Source organism: Oxyura jamaicensis, chromosome 1 (assembly GCF_011077185.1).
Source record: "Oxyura jamaicensis isolate SHBP4307 breed ruddy duck chromosome 1, BPBGC_Ojam_1.0, whole genome shotgun sequence".
Taxonomy (NCBI): domain Eukaryota; kingdom Metazoa; phylum Chordata; class Aves; order Anseriformes; family Anatidae; genus Oxyura; species Oxyura jamaicensis.
In genome coordinates this window covers 15,260,573-15,281,549 of record NC_048893.1, presented here as the reverse complement: position 1 = coordinate 15,281,549, position 20,977 = coordinate 15,260,573, and the positions used below count along the sequence as shown (strand labels likewise).

At 41.0% G+C, this 20,977-nt stretch overlaps 1 protein-coding gene across 1 annotated transcript in view; it reads right to left on the bottom strand.

Moving 5' to 3' along the window:
• Positions 1 to 687: 687 nt before the first annotated feature.
• Positions 688 to 20,977, bottom strand: part of LOC118158337 (sucrase-isomaltase, intestinal-like) — a 48,889-nt gene continuing 28,599 nt past the window's right edge. Inside the window, exons 11-20 of the mRNA XM_035312987.1 lie at positions 20,186 to 20,354; positions 19,503 to 19,619; positions 17,205 to 17,353; positions 13,264 to 13,348; positions 10,767 to 10,823; positions 8,928 to 9,058; positions 8,039 to 8,127; positions 7,596 to 7,645; positions 3,655 to 3,813; positions 688 to 840 (exon numbers count right to left, since the gene is read on the bottom strand). Of these exons, the coding sequence (XP_035168878.1) occupies positions 781 to 840; positions 3,655 to 3,813; positions 7,596 to 7,645; positions 8,039 to 8,127; positions 8,928 to 9,058; positions 10,767 to 10,823; positions 13,264 to 13,348; positions 17,205 to 17,353; positions 19,503 to 19,619; positions 20,186 to 20,354 (1,066 nt within the window). The 3' untranslated portion in view covers positions 688 to 780. The remainder of the gene's footprint in view (positions 841 to 3,654; positions 3,814 to 7,595; positions 7,646 to 8,038; positions 8,128 to 8,927; positions 9,059 to 10,766; positions 10,824 to 13,263; positions 13,349 to 17,204; positions 17,354 to 19,502; positions 19,620 to 20,185; positions 20,355 to 20,977) is intronic.

Here is a 20,977-nt window from a genome sequence, read left to right as displayed (position 1 = left end):
GCAATAGTGGGAGATAGGAACAGGAAGAGTCATCTTAAGAAGCCTGCAATGAAGGATAACCATGCCTACAATGCTCTGAGAGGAGCTTAACTGCTGGGAGAGGGAGAGCTGGTCCTAGCAGCCTACAATGGATGCCAGTCCCTTCTCAAACTCCTCGCTAGAGTACCTGTTTACTGTTAAAGCTCTTACAGCTGCAAATTGTGACTCAGATTTCTTATAGATAAATATAAACAAAAGTAAAAATAGTGCTTTAGCTCAGGGCTAAAACCATTGAGTTCACAAAGCTCCAAACTTGCCATAATGTGTATCCCTCCTGGCAGACATCATGGCATATGTTGAAGGGGAACCAGTAAATGGCTGATTCCATTTTATACTATTATCCATGGACATAACAATAGCTCTGTAGGTACCGTGAGATGAGATGGTCTTGGGAGATCATTCTGCAGCCAGAAATAGCTGAAGTGCAAAGCAGGCCTGTGTGACCCCAGCCCGTGGCAAGCTGTGTTTCCCATAGACGTTCTTGACAGAGCACATTCTTCCCCTAGAACAGGGCTATGTGAATTGGGCTGGCTGTCCAGATGTTCACTGCATCGTTTGTTTATGGTAATACCCATTAACTACTATTGAGACTTTTATTTGATGAATACTGAATTGCAAATATTACATAGGAAAAGAGCAGTCATCAGGTGTGTAAGCAACACTTTAATGACTAAATGCTTTTTTACATAAAACCAAAGATCAATGTCTGAGGGCCAAGGATATCAGTATTTTCTGAACATTTTAGTAAACTGCGATGTTGAGAGGTTGAGTAAGTGGGGCAGAAATCCTTAGAGTGAGTTTCTGTGAAAAAAAAGAAGACACAAATATAGTCAAAAAAATGTGTGAACTTAATAAAGACCAGCTTCAAAACAGAGAACAAGAAAGGAGCGTAGACCTTTATGATTCCCTTAAAAACATCTGGTAGACAAGACTGACTTGATGGCAACATGCATCTTTCTACTGCAGTATCCAATTCAACATTCCTTTGAGAAATTCAACATCTTAAAATTAATTAATAACATGAATTAGATATGAAATTATAGATACAGTAACTCTTCTGCTCTGTCTATTCAGTTAAATTTGTTGTATTTTATGCTATGCAATTTCCATTTTTAGTACTTCAGTTTTATCTTTATGTTTCACAACCAATAATCTCTTAAAATGCATGATATCCATTTGAATCTCTTAACTATTATTTCTTTGCCCTTTCACATATTCATGTTAATAGGACTCCAACAATTGATGCTTAGATCACTTCTTCAGTGTGTAATATTTTCATCTTTCCTCAAGAACAGTCCTCCACCCATACTTGGTAAGCAGGAAATCCACTTCTTGAGTGATTTTCCTTTTACTCAAATCCAGAGCCAGATCCAGACAGAAGTACTGCCACTGCATCCAAACATTAACCCAAAAGCACAGAGCAGACAGAAAGGCTGCCCCAGCCTGTGCTTCTGCTTCCCAGCAGAGAAAAAAGGAGAATCCTCCTATGCACAGATCGTTTTGTTTTCAACATGAGCCTGGTCCACAGAAGCTCTCCTCCAGCATCCCTGCTGCAGTTGCAGGGGAGTGTCTAAGGCTCTTAGGGTACAGTGCTCCAGCAGGAAAAAAAGATGAACAGTCCTAATAATAGGAAGATTCTGGGCTATTACACATGTCAGGGTAGCACTGCATGAACTGGAGAGAAAGAAGTGGCTTAGTAATAAGCAAACTGCTTCTATTTATATACAAATAACTATGGCTCAATTATGCACTTAAGCACTGCTTTTAGGCAAATTTGCTTTCTGTAAAGCAAAAGCAATATAGTAGAAGTTACTTTCTGCTGTATCCCTTCCAACAGACTGTAGTCTTTGTGCTTGTTAAACTATTATGCGGTATGTAATCTCATTAAGCCTGTGAGAAAGTGGCAAATTTGCCCTTTAGAATTCGTTATTTTTTTAATTACATGGGTTATAAGTTTTCAAGATCTAAACCCTGGCTGCTAACACTTTTTTTCATTTTTTTTTTTAATAGAATGTCTAACACAAGAGAGGATTATAGGTAATGGCATTAAAACAGCTGTAAAGGAATGGTGGGAGAGGTTTGGCTGAATCTTTTACATTTGTGAGAGGAATATATTTAGCTGGTTTAGGTTACTGTCTGACTTAAATTAAGTAAATTTTGTGCAGTTTGCACCTACTAGAGCAGTCTGGTGGCTTTTTTTCCTTGTATCTGAAGTAGTTCTTAAGCCACAGAGATCATCTTTTGTGCTTTGATCTAGATTAAATGATACTTTTGTGACAAGCTTTTTACTCTTTCTTGATCATCTTTTTATGTTCTGCTGTTAGTATGCAGTTATTTTCTGGATTTCTGAGATTGGTGCCTTCAAGCACATCTCAACGGAGTGTTTTCTTTACCCTGCCACATTTATGTTGCTTTCAGCTTGCTTAGAGGCAGTTTGGCTGTTAAACAATTTCTTCCCCTGAGGCAACACTGATTACTCTTATTTATGACATCGTCTCTGAAAGTGAGTTTATTTTTTTATGATTCTCCATGGCAGAAATTTATTCTCAGCAATTTTCTTCCCTTACAGATTTCTTCAATAAAGTGAATGTTAGAACCAGGTGCATATAATGGGGATCCCACTTTGGTTGCAAATAAACTTAAATCGTTAGGCCGAGGAGTCAGAGTAACAAAAGACGTGATATCCACTGCTTGTTGCCTCAGCTACGTGCCTTTGACTGAATGATGAGCTAGTGTTAGTGTTATAGAGGGTTAGTGTAGGGAGTTCCCCGGGTGCAGACCAGAGCTCAGATGTGAGTACCACATGCACACACGTGGTGCAAGACCCACTTCAGTTTGGCGGCACATAAGGGACAAGTAACAAGGGTCAGTGTTGCCCTTTTTGTCTATTCTTATGTGGAAAACAAAATTGTGACCACTGAGTCTGTGACTGCTGTGTATTAGGGATGTCCAGTCCGTCCCCTCTGGGGTGTCTCCTTGCAGGTGCTAAAGGAGCAGCACGGTACAAGCAAGTCATGCGTTCGGACCTGGGACACCGAGGTTGGACAGGTGGCTTCCCACTTTCAGACAGTGAAACTGTGACTGGTGTCTCGCTGCTTTAATAGTTTCCTTAGGAATTCAAACATATGGCAGAGATTTGCCTTTCTTTCCTCTGACAACAGGGAGATGCTCATTAGAGCCAGCTACACCGCATTCATTTTTGTACACTAAGTACTTGTACAAAAATACCTCTACCATTTATTTTCAGTAGCTGATAAATATCTTTGTCAGGTCTTCTCATTTATCAGAATGATAACTATGTCCATAAAACAGCTAACTTCTCTCAGTTTGTGGAAATGTGTCTTCTTTCCATTATTTCTTTAGCTTAAAAAACTTGTGCGAGTGGCAGACATTGAGTGACAGAGAGAAAGAGAGACTGTGTGTGCAATAGCAAAGATTAAAGTTTCCTGTAACTGCCCTTTCTCTTTATTTCTTTTTCCTAAAACCCAGACTGTTGTACCAAGAATAAATGTCTGCTTATACTTGGAAACATAAAGGGTCTGAATGAAAAACTGCTACCCACTGACTCTTCCCATGCCCCCCAGATTTTTCATAATCCCTCAGCGCAGCTCTTACCCCATTCAGCTCATAGGAGAAGGCATCTCTGTGGATGGCTCTTCCATTCAGAGTGACAGTGTGAGGTTTCAGTTTCAGGCCCAGAATTGTTATTTTGTTGTACCTCAGAGAGTCAGCCCCCCGGTAGCCGTTTTTAAGTATTTCTGTCTTCAGGTTGCTCTGCAAAAAGCCACAGAGGAAATGTTAGCACCATCACATCTCTTTGGAGTTGACTTACTGGCACTGTGACTGTTGTAGTCTCAGTTTAGCCAGCCAATGTACAGAAAGCCTTCCGATGTAGACAGTACAATGTGAGAACATAAAGTAAAAACAACGCTCACATTAATTTTCACATAAGAAAGGTTTTGTGTATTATCATAAACTAACAAAATAAGAAACACAATTGCTTCTACAACATTCATTTGGCATCTTCTTGGGCCAGTTTTTCTACTCTAAATCAATGCAAATTCGGTTCTTGTACCCATTTGCAGGGTACAGTGGCATATGCAAAGCCAAAATCCAGATACAGAGATTCAGTTAGTGACCTTGGGGCAGATTTGATTAACATCTGCAACTAACTGCTTTAAATGGGTAGCATCTTCCTCAGATGACAGCTGCTAGATATGTTGCCCCTATTTTACATCCCACATCTCCAAAACTCCTGCTAATAATCGTCTCTGATATACATACTCCAGCTTTAAGGACACTGAAGGAACAGAGCGTGTCCACAGGGCTTTGGTTGTTACTCTTCCTATTTACTATATACCTCGTATTTAGGGGTGAGCCAAGAGGACATACAAAGTCATTAAACAAATTCATTTGGATCACCAGCAACAGTAATTTCCCATATAAGCAATGAAGAGGAATCATTGCATTTGTTATGTGATCAAAGTTGTTAAGGAAATAAAGATGAATTATACTGCTCAGGAAATGATGAATTGCTATGCAATCATGACTTTTAAAAAATATGCCAAGGAGAAGCCCATGACGGAACCTTCTGCATAAATTAGGTTGTGTTATTTCAATATTGCACGGCAGGAGGAGGAGCAGAAGCTAGATCACAGTATCTGTAACTTAGGGCTGTGCTCAGACTGCTTACCTCAGGCATCCCCACTAAAAAGCAGTGCTAATCCCCAGCATGCTGATTTAATCTGAAATAAGGAGTGTTGGCTACTGGGGAGCAAATGGGCAGAGACCCCCTAAAGCTTCTGGAGAATGCTTTGGGGTACTTATACATGGTACCTCCTCCCATTCAGCAGAGCTCCAGCACAGGGGAAGATTCAATAGAGACCACCTCCCAGCAGTGATTTATTTCTGCCTCAAGTGTGGCCAGGCAGGAGAGCTAGTTCAAGGTGATCTCATGGACTCAGCAAGCTCAGTGTGATGCTCAGCCCAATGATTACAACCGTGTTAATAACTGAGGTTGCACTCAAGCTCTGAGGACTCTGCAGCAGACACCACTGTCCCACATCTGACGGGTCCCAATCTGCCCTCCTTCAGAGCCCTGGGGAGAAGGAGAGGTGGTGATCCAGGGGAATGAGTAACCCTCTCCTCCCCAAGCACCTAGTGTTATTACAGCAATCGCCCAGCAAGGTTCTGGGTTCAATCGCCCAGCAAGGAATCTTATGGATGTCACTCAAAGCCCCATAAATGTAAAGTACAAGCAAGTCCTGGACCCAAGGCCAGAAGCCAGGAGTTCCTCCTGCATTTATTAGCAATGTCATGACTTTTCCTTCTTACTATGTTGCTCTGGTCCTATGTAATTTTTCTGTGTTTTTGTTTGTTGTTGTTGTTTTTCTTTTTTTTTTTTTTTTTTTTTTTTTTCTCCCCAAACATTTTCCCCCTGAAAATTGGACCAGTTTTAAAAAGAACTCACTCCCAGGCTATTCAGTTACCTAATGGTTAGCATATTCTTTCAGAAGCTGCCATCTCCTTTGGCAGGAGCCCTCCTTGGTAACCCGTTTCAGCAAAAAGCAAGACATCCATCACCATTCCTTTGGCGTAGTTGAAGGCACTCGGGACGGTCTGAGCATCTCTACCTGGTCTCCTCTGGGCACGGAGGCAGAGATTCTGGCTCTCCCTGCTTGTCCCTGAAGTAGAGTGCAGCCTAAAAATGTGGCTCACATTTTTCTAAACCAGTAGGTTTAATTTATGGGGCACCTTGACTTAGGTCCCTTGGCCATCACGCGTGTCAAAATGGAGGTGTCAAGTGTAATTAAAACACCTACCGTGGTGAGGCAGTGCCCAAGAGCAGGCAGCACGAATCACTCCCTAAGGTTTAAGTGCCTGCACTGGTCCTGAATTCCTTTGTACTTCTGGGTTGTTCAAATGAAAGCATGAAAGAGAAGGTCTAATCCTGCAGCTGTTACCTTTGCAGAACTCTGCACTGGATTCAGAGTAAATGCTGTGATGTCAGACCTTAGCAGTAAATCCCCTAGGGACCAAAATTTGTGTGCTTTTCTAAAAGTGAGTATGATTAAACTGTTCATCCATAATTTTTTAAGAATATAGAAATGTGCAACATACACTGAGATTCTCAAACATTTCTCATATTTCTGCAATTTGCTGTTTGAGATGGATTTTTTTCTTTATAAACACATAATAAAAAACTGACATTAGAGATTATTGGAATGCAGATAGGGACTTCAGTTATGGATTTACAGGCAGAAGTCAAATATGAGCAATGAGAAATGGAAGAGCCAGTGAATCAACAATCTAATTTGCACAGATCAGAATTTAATATATAACTGGATATTGTTTTTCTGTAGCCTCCCTGCAATAAATTGCTATACACAGACTACAGAAAGTCAAAGTGATTTTTCTTCCTTTTTTCAGTTGAAATATTATTTTTAGAAGATTTTTTCATGATAAATCAAGAGGAAAATAAATTAAAAAATAAATTTAAATCTAGATATGCAGTGTTACTTCCAGAAAAATACCTCACAAATATAGAAGACTACATAATAAAACCCATCAGCTTACTCTTACTTGCTCTCACTCCTGGAGGACACACATTCTAAGAGAAATATCACAATAAGCATTAATATAATTTTTTATTCTTCTGAAGATTTTCTATAGACTACTTTGTTGCTTTCAGGAACACACAGTGTGAGAACTGTGCTACAGTATATGTGAACACTGCAAATGCAGATGAAATATAATCTGTATAGATTGCTGAAGTAGGTTCAGCTTTTTTTGAGTAACTCCCACAGCTTACTATCATACACTTAATGAGCTTCCAGTAGGTTTATTTTATAGTGTTTTTCTCAGCTGAAGCTGCGACTGCTGAGTTTTTCTGTTCAGCTTTCTCAGGGCATGCCTGAGAAGTGAGCCACGTGTGAAAGGCATTGGAGCCCTGACTCTGGGCTCATCTTGGTGCCATATGAAGCATCACTCAGCACAGCACAGCAGGTTGCCGGTGGCTTGCTGAATCACTCCACGGGATGCTGACCGTGGAAGCAATCTCTGTGCCATCTGACAAGGAGATGCAAGCTAAAGAAGAGAGAGTATGTAATTCTCTGGGCCACAAAATACAAGCTTCGGGTGAGCACAGCTAAAAAGTTGCGAGGATATCCTGCAGGCGAGAACGCAGCCCTCTCCTACCCATCAGACTAAAAGTTCTTGCAGGAGAAAGGCAAGGAAAATGTCCCTCACCCCCAGGACCTGCAACTCAGGAAAAATATCTGAGCTAAAAAAGTGGATTTGCAGGTTCACATCACACCACGGGTGATAATGGTGCGTCACTGTGATAGTCAATGAAGCAAACACAAAACTGCAGGCTCATGGTTGGATTAATTTGTAGCTGCTTGCAAATGAAAGCATTAGGTAGCTTACCAGTTTCAAAGGCTGAGCTGCATGAAAAAATGTTATTTGGATGAAAGTTAGACATCGGCACCTTACAACAGCTACACTACAGTAGAGCTACCTGTAAGGATGTGGGTACCTGGTACATTGCTACTTACTGCGCTGTATGTGTATTTAGCCAAGAAGTAGTTCTCATTTTCAATAGTATCTGTTAAAAAAAAAAAAAAAAGAGAGAGAGAGAGAGAGAATTGGTATCAAAACAGCAAAATCCATGAGCAGTTCACACTAATTGTGGCAAGCAGCTAACGTCACTCTCAGAGGACTGTGGGAGGAGGAGACTTTAATCTCCTCTTCCATTCCTTTGGTGTGGCCTCACGAAGTGAGTTACTGCCCTCTGGAGCAGAGCAGCCGTCCCCGGTGTCACACCTTTCTCGTGCTGAAACGCCACCTTCAAGAGCACTCTGCTTTCCACCTCTAATGTTCAACCTCAAAGCTCTCCAGCTCTTTGTAATAGCAGTCAGTGCTGTTAACACTGCTGAAAAGGTGGCCTGAGGACAGGCCTGCGTGTAGACCCTGCTTCATAAAGGGGGCCCAGACTCACCGATTGAATCACCGTCATCCCAAAAGAGAGACCCAGAAGCTTCTCCTTGTTCATTCAGGGCAATAATGAGCCCAAATGGGTTCAGGCGGCTGTTGAAAAATACATCAGGAGATGTCAGTACAAACGTCTGGCCACTGTCCCTTCAATGGTATTTAACTAAAACTTCTGAACACGATTGGCTCTAATTTTAAGGTTACAGGAAAGGTCACACAGACAAATGACTACTCAAAAATGGCTCCTGAAATTACGATGAGAACCTTACCCTGCTCTGTTCCCACCTTTCAGGATCCTGTGTGGACAAGTTCCCCCTTCTTTAGTGGCCTTACGTGTGACCACTGGGCAGCTGGGGAAGCAGATGGTCACTGTGGTTATTTCACTGTGCTTCGTTCTGTTTGCTGCATGGTGCTGCTGCCTCCCTTCCCAGCTCATGTTAGTGTCTGAGCATGGTTCAGACCCGAGGCCAGCCCCTTACCCGTTGGTGTGGGGAAACAATCTTCGTCGAGAGAACTTTGAGCCTCTCCACCTTGCCCATGGCATTTGATAAATTCACCCAAGGACAAGAGGTTTGCATCTTCCCCTAGCATATGTTCACTGCAAGCGGCTGGCAGCTGGTCAGCGTGGCCATGAGAGGTGCAAAAGCTTCTCCTAGCAAAGCTGCAGAGACAGGTGTGGGCTTCGACCATGTGAGAGATGACGTGGGTCATCTCCAGGGTGACTTCTAATGCAGCCAAGCAAGTAGTGGGATAAAAATACCGTGCTTATCAGCTGGGATGGCAGCTGGGAGCTGCAGATAGCTTCTCTTCTGCTCTTTTCTTTGATTGCTTTTTGGTGGCGAAGGGTCTGACCTGCACCACTGTTTTTCGGGGACAGACACAGCTCGTAATATTACCTCTTGGTAGTTGTGGTGGCTGGAGCCTGTTCTGGCAGAATGTAGCCTCCACGGATGAACAGAGGGATCTTGTTCAACGGGGCATCAACGGTAGCATACGTCCCGCGCCAGGCACTTGGCACTTTGTAACCCTACCGCAAAAATTAATACAGTTAAAAAATATGCAAATGCAGGCACTAAACATTTTCACCATATATCACTGGAAAGGAGACCAAGGGGTATATATTCATCTTAATGACACCAGTTTAAATATGCACCAAAAAAAAAGCAGATTTAAGGGGTATTATTCCAGTTTCTTTTTTGAACATGAAGGAGAATCTAGCCCCTGCAGTGATGCATATGCATGAAGATACAGCCATCATGAATGAAAGACAGTAAATCGTCTTTTAAAATGGTATCATTACTCTGTATGCTGGGGAAAAAAAACTCATCAAGACATGAAGCAAAAAGAAAAAGAAACTTTCACTTCATTTTTTTACGCATATGGAAACTGTCGCATTTCAATGTAAGGTGAGTGATTCATAATCATTGGGGAATGTAAACTGTAGATTTTCTTCTCTTTTAAGGACAAGTCTTCCCCTTTCAAAAAGTAATTACAGGATTCAATGAGTGAAATTCATGTATGTGTAGACAACTAGCATAAATTCTCTGCATCATTTCTTTCTGCCTTAATCCCTCAAAACCAGGTGTAGGCAAGGTTTATGTGCAGAGGAGGTAACAGGAGGGCTTGGCTCTTGCCCTCTGTGAAGGGTAATTATAATTTATGGTAAATATCCAGCCTTGCTTCTGGACGAGCACCAGCAAACACATGCCAAGTGCTGGGAGCTGCTCTTTGCTGATGTGTGGGACATGCTCCACAGGCAGGGGACACCAGGACAATGTTTCCATGCCCGCCCCTTCACAGGGACCTGGGGAGAACCGCAGCAAGGAGGGCTGACCCCACTGAACCAAGGTGTTATGAAAGGAGAAAGGGAAAGATCTGGTTGAACATCCCTCTGAGGACACCAGCAAAATGCCGCAGATGCCCAGAGCAGTGCCTGTTGAAGAATAAGCCCGAATTTCCTCCGAGAGCATCTCTGTCCTTCCCGCTTGTCTGGGAAGTGCTGCTCAGGGTAGTTAGCAGCAGCCTGATGCTCCTGGGCTCAGGTTTCTGAAAGCTTTTAACATCAGCCTACCTACCCCTGAAGCCAGCGCTGGTTTCATCCTACAGATTTCAGCAGAGCAGCTTTAGTTCAAAACCCAAGCACTTTGGGAACTGCAGTGCTGGGAATGGCGTTGGAGAGGTTGAACCCTGCAGTCCCTGAAACTAGAGGAGTCTGAGGAGTCTGGCTTTCTTCCACAAAGCAGCTTGCTCTGCATCTCCTGAAGCATCTTCAGGAGGGGAGCCTCATGCTGCTCTGTAAATATGCCTTCTGTCCAAAATGATGTGTGTGCAAAACTCTGTGCACAAAACATTTGCAGCCTGTTCTCAGGAGCGCAGTGCAGGTCTCTGTTTCTACACAGGTAAGGGTATAGGTATAATAACTTAAGCATGCACTAAGGGTGAAGAGAAAAAGAATAGAAATCTTCACAATTTTGTGAATTTCTATGCTGCTCTTTAAAATTGTGTTCTCTGTGTCTTTAGAGCTTTACAAACCAAAAATAGCAAAGAAAATGCTACTGAAAGCTGTGCAATTTACTCTCCCAGCTAGCCTGGTGTTGACTTTTTGTGCTCTAGTTTTCTTAAACACAGATGCTGAGGTAAAAATACTGCTGAACATTGCTAAAAAGTCATTTTGCTGGAATTGTAATATTTAAGTTCTGTAAAACTGTAAGAAACTGAATTTTAAAAATACTTACAGTGTAGTAGTCAAACCACGTTGCTTCAGGGAAATACACATCCACAGATCTCGCTCCCTGTAATTGTTATAAAATGATTAAAGTCCTCTTTTTACATTTCTGATATTACATTATCTTTATTATATTTGTGCATGGATAGATGTACACTCAATCCTCTATCAGCATCAAATCTTGGATATTAAGGCTGAGTTATTGTCACAGCAATGGACTCATGCTGGCCAATCTATGATGCAAAATAGATGACCCTACCCGATCTGGGGAGCTTTACTACAGGTCTGTGGGATGAGTCAGCGTTAAGTTGTTAGTTCAGCCTGGCACACTGCTCCATGCCTTCAAACATAACAGCTGAGTGATGCCAGCGAGGGCTACAGCGGGCTCTGCAAGGCAGGACTTCACGTCAGGCAACAGAGCGGGCTGTGAGGGCCACCACTGCTATGTCCCTCCTGCCGAAACAGGCAGAGAGCAACATCTGCAAGACACGCAGATATTTGCCTTATTTGCAATCATTTAAAGTTTGGATAAATTATATTCTCTAACGCACTGCTAATTGCACAATTGCTGCACTTTATTTTACAGCATGCCTTGTATCATATTATTGCAGGGATAAAATCACACTAAAGGCACTTTGGATTAATCACTATAGGAAAAGTTAGAATCAAAACATATTTCCTTTTTTTTTTTTTTGGTCATGTGTTGCTTATTCTTATTCTCACAAACAGATTAGTTTTGATTCTCAAAGTAGATGTCTGCCCCTTTGCAGAGTTATGGTTATCCCCTGGGAGGAGATGGAGCATGAAATGTCAAGGTGGAGAAGAGCAAAGGCATAGTTACCACTTGACATTTTAGGGATTTTTTTCCATAATAACCAAGAGAAGAACTAAGAAATAGCTGTTTTTAATGCATGCAAATCTCATATTAGAATACAGCAATTGCTCACCTGGAAATCTGTCCTGTCCTGCGGCCTGTCTCCCACAACAGGCAGTGCTGCATGGCTCAGGGAAGGTGTCCTAATTCTACAGCAAGTAAGGCTGGGGTGCTGTGCCCTGTCTGTTTAGCAACTAAAGGTTGGCTAAATTTGTAAAACACCTTCAAAGCTTGAAAGAAAACCCTATGAAGTCAAGATGTCCCTCTCCCTAGATTTTCTCAGCATTAATACAAGAACTCTGGATATACTGGTGTGCAGAGAAGTGTGCAATCACTGCCTGACTCTTGATGAGCCTTGCCTTAAGGAGTCCCTAAGTAACTGCCAGTGTAAGAACATTTCCCGTTTTCATTTTGATGGATCTCCCTCACTCACACCCTAGAACCTGAGGAGCAGAGGGAAACCTGTCCTGCCCCATCTTCTCCAGGGGAGCAGGTGCCATGCTGCAGTTCGAGGCAGTCATCATCATCATCATCATTTTCATTCATTTCATTGCAGGAAGCAACCCCTGGCTTGTCACCCTCTCTTTATGGGAAGGTTTCTCCCACATCTTTTTGTCATCTTACTGGTCTGAGGCCCTTTGAATTCTCCACATTAGTCACCAGCTATTAGAAACCTGGGGGAGTCTGAAGATGAAGGACTGACGAATGAAGTGCCACAGAAGAGTCGGAATGGTTTTATGTGAAGGAATAAGAATTTCATTTTAAATTCACAGAGGCTCAAGGGTTGCATAAAAAAAATTAAAAAAAATAATAAAAAAAAAGCCTGCTTACGTGTTTGATCATCAGCATCATGCAGGAAATGTCTCAGATATTCCGGCAGCATGCTGATCACAAACAGCTCCAGGATACTTCACCTGGAGATGTTTGCCTATGCACAACTACACCTTTCTGGTGCTCCTTTCAGGCTGCACCCTGCTAACAGTCAGCAGCAGGGTGAGGACAGAAACCCACCCTTGCTCCAGCTGAGCAGCAAAAACAAACCCACCCTGCAGCTGTATTCTGGGGCCCACGACAGCAGCTGCTCCCCTGACCCAACCTGTGGCCAGCACAGAAATAGGAAATGATGGCTTTTAAAGCCTGCCATATTATCAGCTATCATTGTCATCATTTTTGTTAGGATGGTGTGTGCACGTGATGCTGGTAAATGCCTAGCACAAGCCTTGAGATGCTGCAGCACCAAAATGCTATGGGCAAGCAGTAAATAAGGAGACCAGTTTGTTTCGGTCCCTCCATGTTTCTTCCTAGCCTGGCAATTATTACCGTGTGTGTCCTTGGAGGGATCTCTTAGCACAGGCATAGGAGCGCTCGAGGGGCAGCATCCAGCCTGCTGACATCTGTTCAGCGCTCGCAGTGGCAGGGAAATGCCGTGCCCTCGGCTTCACCCTCCCACTTCCAGCACCGGGCAGCCCTGCGCTGCTCAGGCTTGTTTTGAAATGCCCTCTGCAGGCTTTGACAGGGGAAGGAGGAAACGGGTGGATATGAGCAAACAAGCCCTGAATGTCATCTAGTGCCCTAAGCAGAGTTAATTTATTTTATTCCAGTATGATGGCGTTTTTTTAATTGCAGTACTTGCCTCTTCGAGAACAGGAGCAACCATAAATGCAGGTCCCCAAAGGAAGGCAGTATCTACTCCATGAGTCTGCTGATCAGAGGTAAATCTAGCATGGAAAGCAAGGTACACAACGTTAATTCACATTTTTATAGAACTTGCAGAATATTTCGACATTACTCCCTGCCACAAGAAATCTGCTTCCTTAATGCATCCTTCACCACCACCACATATTTCTCCTGGCTGAGGTAGTGCCAAAAGCTGGACAGAGATACAGAAATTATAGTAATACTGCCGTGCTCTGGCAGATTCTGTGATTCTGTGATATGGCTTCCTACACCCTTCACAGATTTGCATTAGAAATCTTTTGCAGGACAGACAGAAAGCAACCTTCACACGTGTTGCACTTTGTTGCTGCCTTGCCTGAATGGAACCTTACAGATTTCAGGCCATTTTATTCAATGCATTAAGATCATTCTGATTCTGATCATATCCTCCAGACATGCATTTACAATCCTGTTCACCCAGGGTCATCTGCCAGCCTGGGATGAGCTCCCTATTGCATCATGCATCAGCTAATGAAAATACTGACAAGCCCCAGGCAAAAAGGAGACATCCTCCCCCCTCTTAGGAACCTCAACTCATACAACATAAAATCTCAGAGAATCTAAATAGGCTTCCAGTCATTTGTAAGCATGATCTGCATGGATGTCCTAGGACATCCATGCAGATCATCATTTCCAGGCTGGCTTATAAGAGTGCCACACAGAGCAGTGGCTCAACCCTCCTAAAATCAAGCTACGTTGTACCTCCTGCTTTCCTCCCTTTCCCACTCAATAGCCCTGTTGCCTCATCAAAAAAAGGCAATCTGAATTTGCTTTTGACAAATTCACACTGACTGTTGCACATTAATATAGAATTCCTGTGTCCTCAGAGAATAATCTGTTCCAAAGTTTATTTTCCGTGTTCTGTTTAACTGAGGCTGTTCAACACCTTGGTGCTGCCCCTGCCTAAAGGCAGGTTTTTGTTTTATGGAGCAGAGTGGCTCAGTGCCACTGCCTGCTCTCACACCCTACATGCTCGGTAGGGGTACCCAAAATAGCAAAAATACATTGGCAGTTAAAAGACATATTTTCAGTATTCAGATTTCTAAAATATTGCAAATTTAGGACAGTACATGGAACTCTACAAATTTCAAGGAAAAATTCTCCTTGAAGGCATGCTTCAGCATCTCATCTATGGAAACCTCAGTACGTGAAGACACTAGTTATTCTGTGTTTATTTTTCTATCAAAAATAGCAGCTCCTTTGTACGTCCTCATCTCGGGCATTATTGCATTTCAACATAATGCTTTGTAAATATTTTCAGTGTGGTGGGTTTTTTGATGAATTACCTTGTTTTCAGGTTTTTGAAATAGAATGTGTTAAGTTTTTGCCTTCTCAACAACTTCTCTCTATTTTTAATTTCACTGTAATAAAATTAGATTATTATTTCAACACACTGTGTTGTGGGAGATTTCAGGAGAAAAAACTGATTAAGAAATGATGACAGCAGAGAAGCTGATCATCTTACTTGCATTTGGAAATGAGCTTCTCACCATCTAACTAAGCACTATTTCCTTTTTCAATTACAGCAACCATGAGTACACATTCAGCAAACAAATGAATTTTCCCATTTTGAAAACATAAGCCATTAAGCACAGCATAGTTGTGATCTATGAAATACGCCTCACTCCATCTACATGCTTCCTATGGTTAGGCAGTAGCCTCTCTGCTGTCTGATTTTCCCCTGGTAGGCTATTAAGCAGAGCTTTTTCCCCCAGGAGTGCAGTAATGGATTACCACCCCCAGGTCTTTTTGGACAGCCAAGCTACCAGCGTCTGTTTCACTGAGTGAAAACCTCTGCGTGAGACACTTAAAAGACATATAGGCATCTCCTGGGATGCCGTTCTTGTTTGTTGTTTGAAATGAGCACCTAAACATTTGAAATGAAATGAGAAATCTGAAATGACCACATGAAGGAGGTATTGCTTGGAGACTCCCTGCCCAGCTACGGTTGTTTTCGTGGTGAGGTTTGTGAACTCATAACAGCTTCACCTGAAAAGCTAGTGCAGTTTTTTAGCTTTGTATTTGTTACAAGGAAGAGAAAGATCTGCAGTACAATTCCATCACCTGGACCTCAAAAATTCTGTTTCAGTTCTCTTTCTCTAAACCCCACATCTCTCCCTTTGTTAGCATCTAGGTGACATTAGTTGCTTGAGCAGGCACACTAAATAAAGGAGCATTCATTAGAGTAAGAAATACTCATTAACTAACAATAGTAACCAGAAATGAGTAATAATATTGAGAAATATTTGTAAGCAATTTTAGCATCTAGGTATGGCAACATTAGCAAGTGACGTGCCCACTAGGATGGGACCTGGGTAGGAAGACAGTTTGTCCTGTTCTCCTGATATCTACACTACCTACCTGCATTTTAGAGGTTTTATTTCCAGTAATCTCACTCCAGTCCCACCAGCTAACTTCCTATTAATGGCAGGAGTGCACCTTTTGACTTAGTTTCACCCAACAGGAGTCTCAGCTGGTGCATCTGAGACTACTCTAGAATTGAAATCAAAGCAAATTTGGAAATTTGCTAATGTAGATGTGCCACAAAATAGTACAGATAAAATATATTGTGAGTGGACAGACAGACAGCCTTAACATCACCGAAATCATTTGATATTAGGAGAGATTAGCAAACATTAATGCCCAAAGTAACTTGGTCATTTCCAATATTCACATAAATCTGATTAACCAAAAATACTGCTAAAATAAATCCTTAAAATAGCATAAAACCCCTTGTAAGACCTATAAAACCTCTAAAACCTATACCTATAAAACTTCTCCTAAATGCTACCCTGTCAAATAAAGTAGCAGAGTAGGAAGAGGAAGGATATCACCTTTAAAATTAATCAGTTAGCCATTACACGGAGTAGGCAAAATAGATTTTGTGCATAACCATTTTGTATCAGCATGTTCTGCACTTTAGTGTAATCTCAGTTTAATTTGCAAAAATGCCTTACCCTTTAACCAAAATGTTTTTAACCTAAAGGGAAAAAGAACATTAAACAGTCCAGGACGTAACCTACACCAATGAGACTAAATTGTGCCAGAGCTTTGGGCAATAGACTTTCATGTGCATTATTGGCTCTCCTTTTGCTCACGCCTTTGTATAAAGTATTCTGAAATAGAAAATTTACCAAAAGCAGATAAAAAGCTAATTAAATGTGCTGAAAGGGAAACTAGACTTTGCTTTGATTCCTACTTCTTCGAAACAGGGAAGAAAAAAAAAAAAAAAAAAAGAAAAGAAAAAAAAGCTCTTCAAAAAACCTGAGGTCACATTTTCCGAGGGTTTTCTCAGTCTGTGTTTATTAATCTTCTCTTTGCACCTGCTTCTACACTCAAACATCTCTTTCCCCATTTTCTCTAGCAATTTGTGGCACAGATGTAGGTTTCATACATAGCATGCAGATGCAAGTTCTAAATTGGAAAATGCAAATGCCATGGATGATTGGAAAATGGAGCCTTCTCTGTATGAGGCCTTCTTGATATTCTGGGCCAGATATACAGATTTCATAGATTTAATTCAAATACAGAAAATACAGGTATGTGACTCCTACTTTTAAAAGAAAGGACTGCATATTTGCATAAACTAAGAAATGTTGCGAATTCTCCTTACTTATCTCCTTTTTCAGTAGAAATAAATACAGGCTACAATTTAATGTATATCACTATCATATATATAAAGGCATTTTTGTTTTATATATTTTGATTATACTTGCTTGTAAAACTGTTCTTTTTAAGAGCAAGCATGCAATTATACTATTATCACTATTTTCAGGCAGATGTCAACTAGTTTATACACAGAAGCTCATCTACTTCTTTGAGTAAAATAATAAAAATAAAGAGAGTCTCTGAACTTACTCATGCATCAGCGATCGTACCACTGTGTTGCCATGAACATGAGACTCAAAGAACAAGGTGTAGAGGTATGGCAGAAGGGAGTATCTGATCCGGAGCGTAGCTCGAGATATCTTGGCAAACTCTGCTCCAAAAAACGCGGGGTCTTGCTCCTGTTGAATAAAAGCTTTGCACTGAGTGTTATAATGATGGATACATATTCAACAGAGACCTGTGTACAACCTAAGGAAAGCTGTTGCTAGCATAATCCCATGAAAGTGAATGTTTATGTAGAAAAAGTACTGATTTGTGAACTAGAAGATGCGTTAAGAACCACATCTGCCCTCTGGGACAGAGAAGGTATAATAGAGGAAAAAGGGAAGACCAACAACCTCCAAACAAAGGCAAAAACATAGTTATTTTATACTTGTTTTTGGCCAAGAGTGTAAAGTGGGAGTGTCTCCCACTCCAACTAAGTGTATCCTTTGATCCCCCTCCCAGCTCAACTTCTCCAGCACTAAACTGAGCCCACCAACAAAGCACCTGGCTGCCTTCCACCAGCACAAAATTCTCCCATAAAACTACGTTTTCTCATTAAAATCAAGGAATCTATGATGAATTCCGAGGAAAATGAAACATAAAAGGAATGGAAGTAACAAAGCTTTTTATACTATCTGGTGCTTTCCAGTGAAAAAATGTATTAATTAAACCCTTTGAAATCCCCACTGGATTATGCAAAGTGGCTACTTAAGATTTCATTTTAACATTAAATTTAATATTAATTAAACTCAATATTTAAGTAAAGTTTCTTCACTATTATGTTTACATCAGAGTAATCTTTCCCGCTGGCTCTAAGGTCTGAAGTATCCATCTGTTATTTCAAAAATTGCACTGTATTTTTATCAGTATGAATCTGACACTGTACAAATATTGCCTAAGTTCAGGAAAAAAAAAAAAAAAAAAGGACTTGCTAGGTGATGCTGAGTCACCCAAAATGCCTTGTTCATTTCTGTCAGGGAACACAATGTTTTAAATGGGTTTAAGTGGTCCAATAAAACCCAAGGTGTCTTCTGATACTTCTGTCATTCAGTCACGGCTGAGTTGCAGCTCCTGTCACTTTTCCTGCCTATTAAATTGTGTGTACATTAATAGTACCCATTCACCCAGATCAGACCCATTTGCATGCCCAAAGGACTGAGTGAACCTGTATAAATAAGGGATCTCTAATTTTACTGAACAGATGTAAATAGAAAATATTTATAACAGCAGCACCTAAAAGCCCACAGCCATTTGCTCTCCTCAACAGAAATACCAGAATATCTCAGGTAATATTATAGACTTTAGGGTAAATCCTGACTTTCTTAATGTCAGCACAATAGCTTGTTATTACTGCTTTTGCCCTGTTTCTGGATATCCATTAAACTTTCATGCACAGGAAGAGGTCTCTTTGAGGAATGTAAATGTTGCAACATTTTGATGACATAACCGTAAAGAAAAGTGAAGGTTAGCTAACAACCTGATCTCAAGCATTGCACAGATCACTTTAGAGAAGAAACAAAACGAAGCAAAGAGAAACAAAAAAAAATGCAGTTATTGAACTGGAAGAACCTTTTCATCATTGCTGCAGATAACAGTGTGCTTACAAAGGCTGCAAGACCTTCACATTGATTGTAGTTAGGAACAATGTGATCCTTCTATCTGGGTTATGTCTTGAAAGGACTATATGATAAGTTGAAGCCAACGCACGTCTCTGATCTGAGGCCGCGCTTTTTCATCTTGCTCATGGGCTCATTGGCTCTGTTTCTCCTTGGCTGACAGCGCTGTTGCTGTTGCTGGCTGTCCTTGGAGTCCTCACATGCTTGTCTGGAGTTTCTAACTGTGGCGTTTGTCTGAAACTCACTTTTAGATAGCAAGTGTGGTGTATAATGCCCTCTCTCTCCTTCTGTGTAATAACTATTAAAGTTGCAGAGGTACCGAAATGAAAATTGAAAATAGCAAGTGAGCAAGAAGATGTACTGGCACTCACTGGCTCTTATATAAAACCTGGGCTTCAATAGGTAAAAGACAGAGAGGATAAGTCTTAACTCTACAGGACTTCCAGATGTTAGATACTATATATTTTTCAGTTTCTAAGCCATTTTTCCCTTATGGATGGGAAAAGTTTACACTTCACAATGTAATTCCTGATCTCAGTGCATCACTCCCTATGACCTGCTCAAGCTTTCCTGAGAATGGCAGGTTAATTTATGAGGAAGTAATACAAATCACTGCCGTCAGTACAGTAATCATAGAGTACAGCTCTGCATAACTTCATTTACTTACCATGTTTCCCTCTGCATTGTGGTTTCTGGAAAATGGGTAGAAAGAGCCAAGCTGCATCCAGCGCAAGCAGAGTTCGTAGGTAGTGTTGTAGTTAAACCCACAGATGTCAGCACCAATCTGGAGAGAAAATATCATAGCATAAGTGTTTGCAATTGTTGCTGGGGCCCAAAAATGAGAAACCACAGAAGATTGTTAATAAATATAAATTTTGGAAAGAGATACCAGTTTCTGATAACTTTATAAGAATGTTCCAGGATACAGTGATACTAATTTTGCTGGGGTGGAGATTTTATTGGCTCCTGGAGCATTAAAATCAGTGTGGAAGATCTGAAAATATTTCAATAATTACACATATCCTGCATCCCAGCTTGCAAAATCTGAAACTTACAGAGGAACCTCAAATCATAAAACACGTAATATAAAGAGAACTGTTTGGGGTGGCACGCAGTGATTTAATCTGAAGTTGGCAGTGCTATTTTTGTTTCTCTTCAGCCAGACAAGATTGATGACATTTAGTTTTTTTTGTTTTGTTTTGTTTTGTTTTGTTTTTAATCTGCAGTTCCCTACTCCTTACAGGCCATTACTGCTAGCCATCTCAAGCAGCTTATTGCAGAAAACATTTGACTTAATTTAAAGTGATATCGGGTATGAGCCAGCAATTGCCTGAAGGACTTCAGACTCACATAGGGGATGCCAAAGAGGTTGAATTCCAGCATGCCAATGATAGAGTAGTGCATGTCCTTCCACTGGGAGAAGTTGTCGCCCAGCCAGTGACCCCCGTGCTTCCCACTGCCGACGAAGGTAGACCGACTCAGGACAAATGCCCGCTTACCAGTTGCCTGCTGGGCAGCACTGCAAAAAATTGCAACAAGATCATTAAAAATAGGAGTTGTAAACAAAGGAGTCATACGATAAGACTGAGCTTTCCTGCACAGCTTTATCTTGGACGGTGTTATCCTTGAAACAATTATTACTGTGGTCTGGGCCATGTGAAAACACTGCTCCAAAACTATGAATAATGGAAAGTTTTACTCAGTGGCCAAAGTAAACAACTAAAATCTATATGATCCCCAAAACAGTTTGTTTCAGGTGTTTCTAGTTTTCCAAAAACATAATTTGCTTTTATTTTATTATTAATATTGTCTCAAAGTAAACATTCAAAATAGAAAATCCTTTCTATATTAGTTCATTTAATTTAGTGTCCTATCATTTCCTAGAAACAAACATAATATATATATATGTATTTTATGTTAGATTTGTCTAGACATTTTTATTGGCAAATAAAGTCCTGGACTTAAAGTTAGGGAAAAGGAGAGAGAAAGGGAGAAAAGGAGAAAGAAAGAGAAAGAAAGAGAGAAAAAGAGAAAGAGTGAGAAAGAGAGAGAGAAAAAGAAAGAAAGAAAGAGAGAGAGAGAGAGAGAAAGAAAGAAAGGAGGAAAGAAAGAAGGAAAGAAGGAAAGAAGGAACAAAAGAAA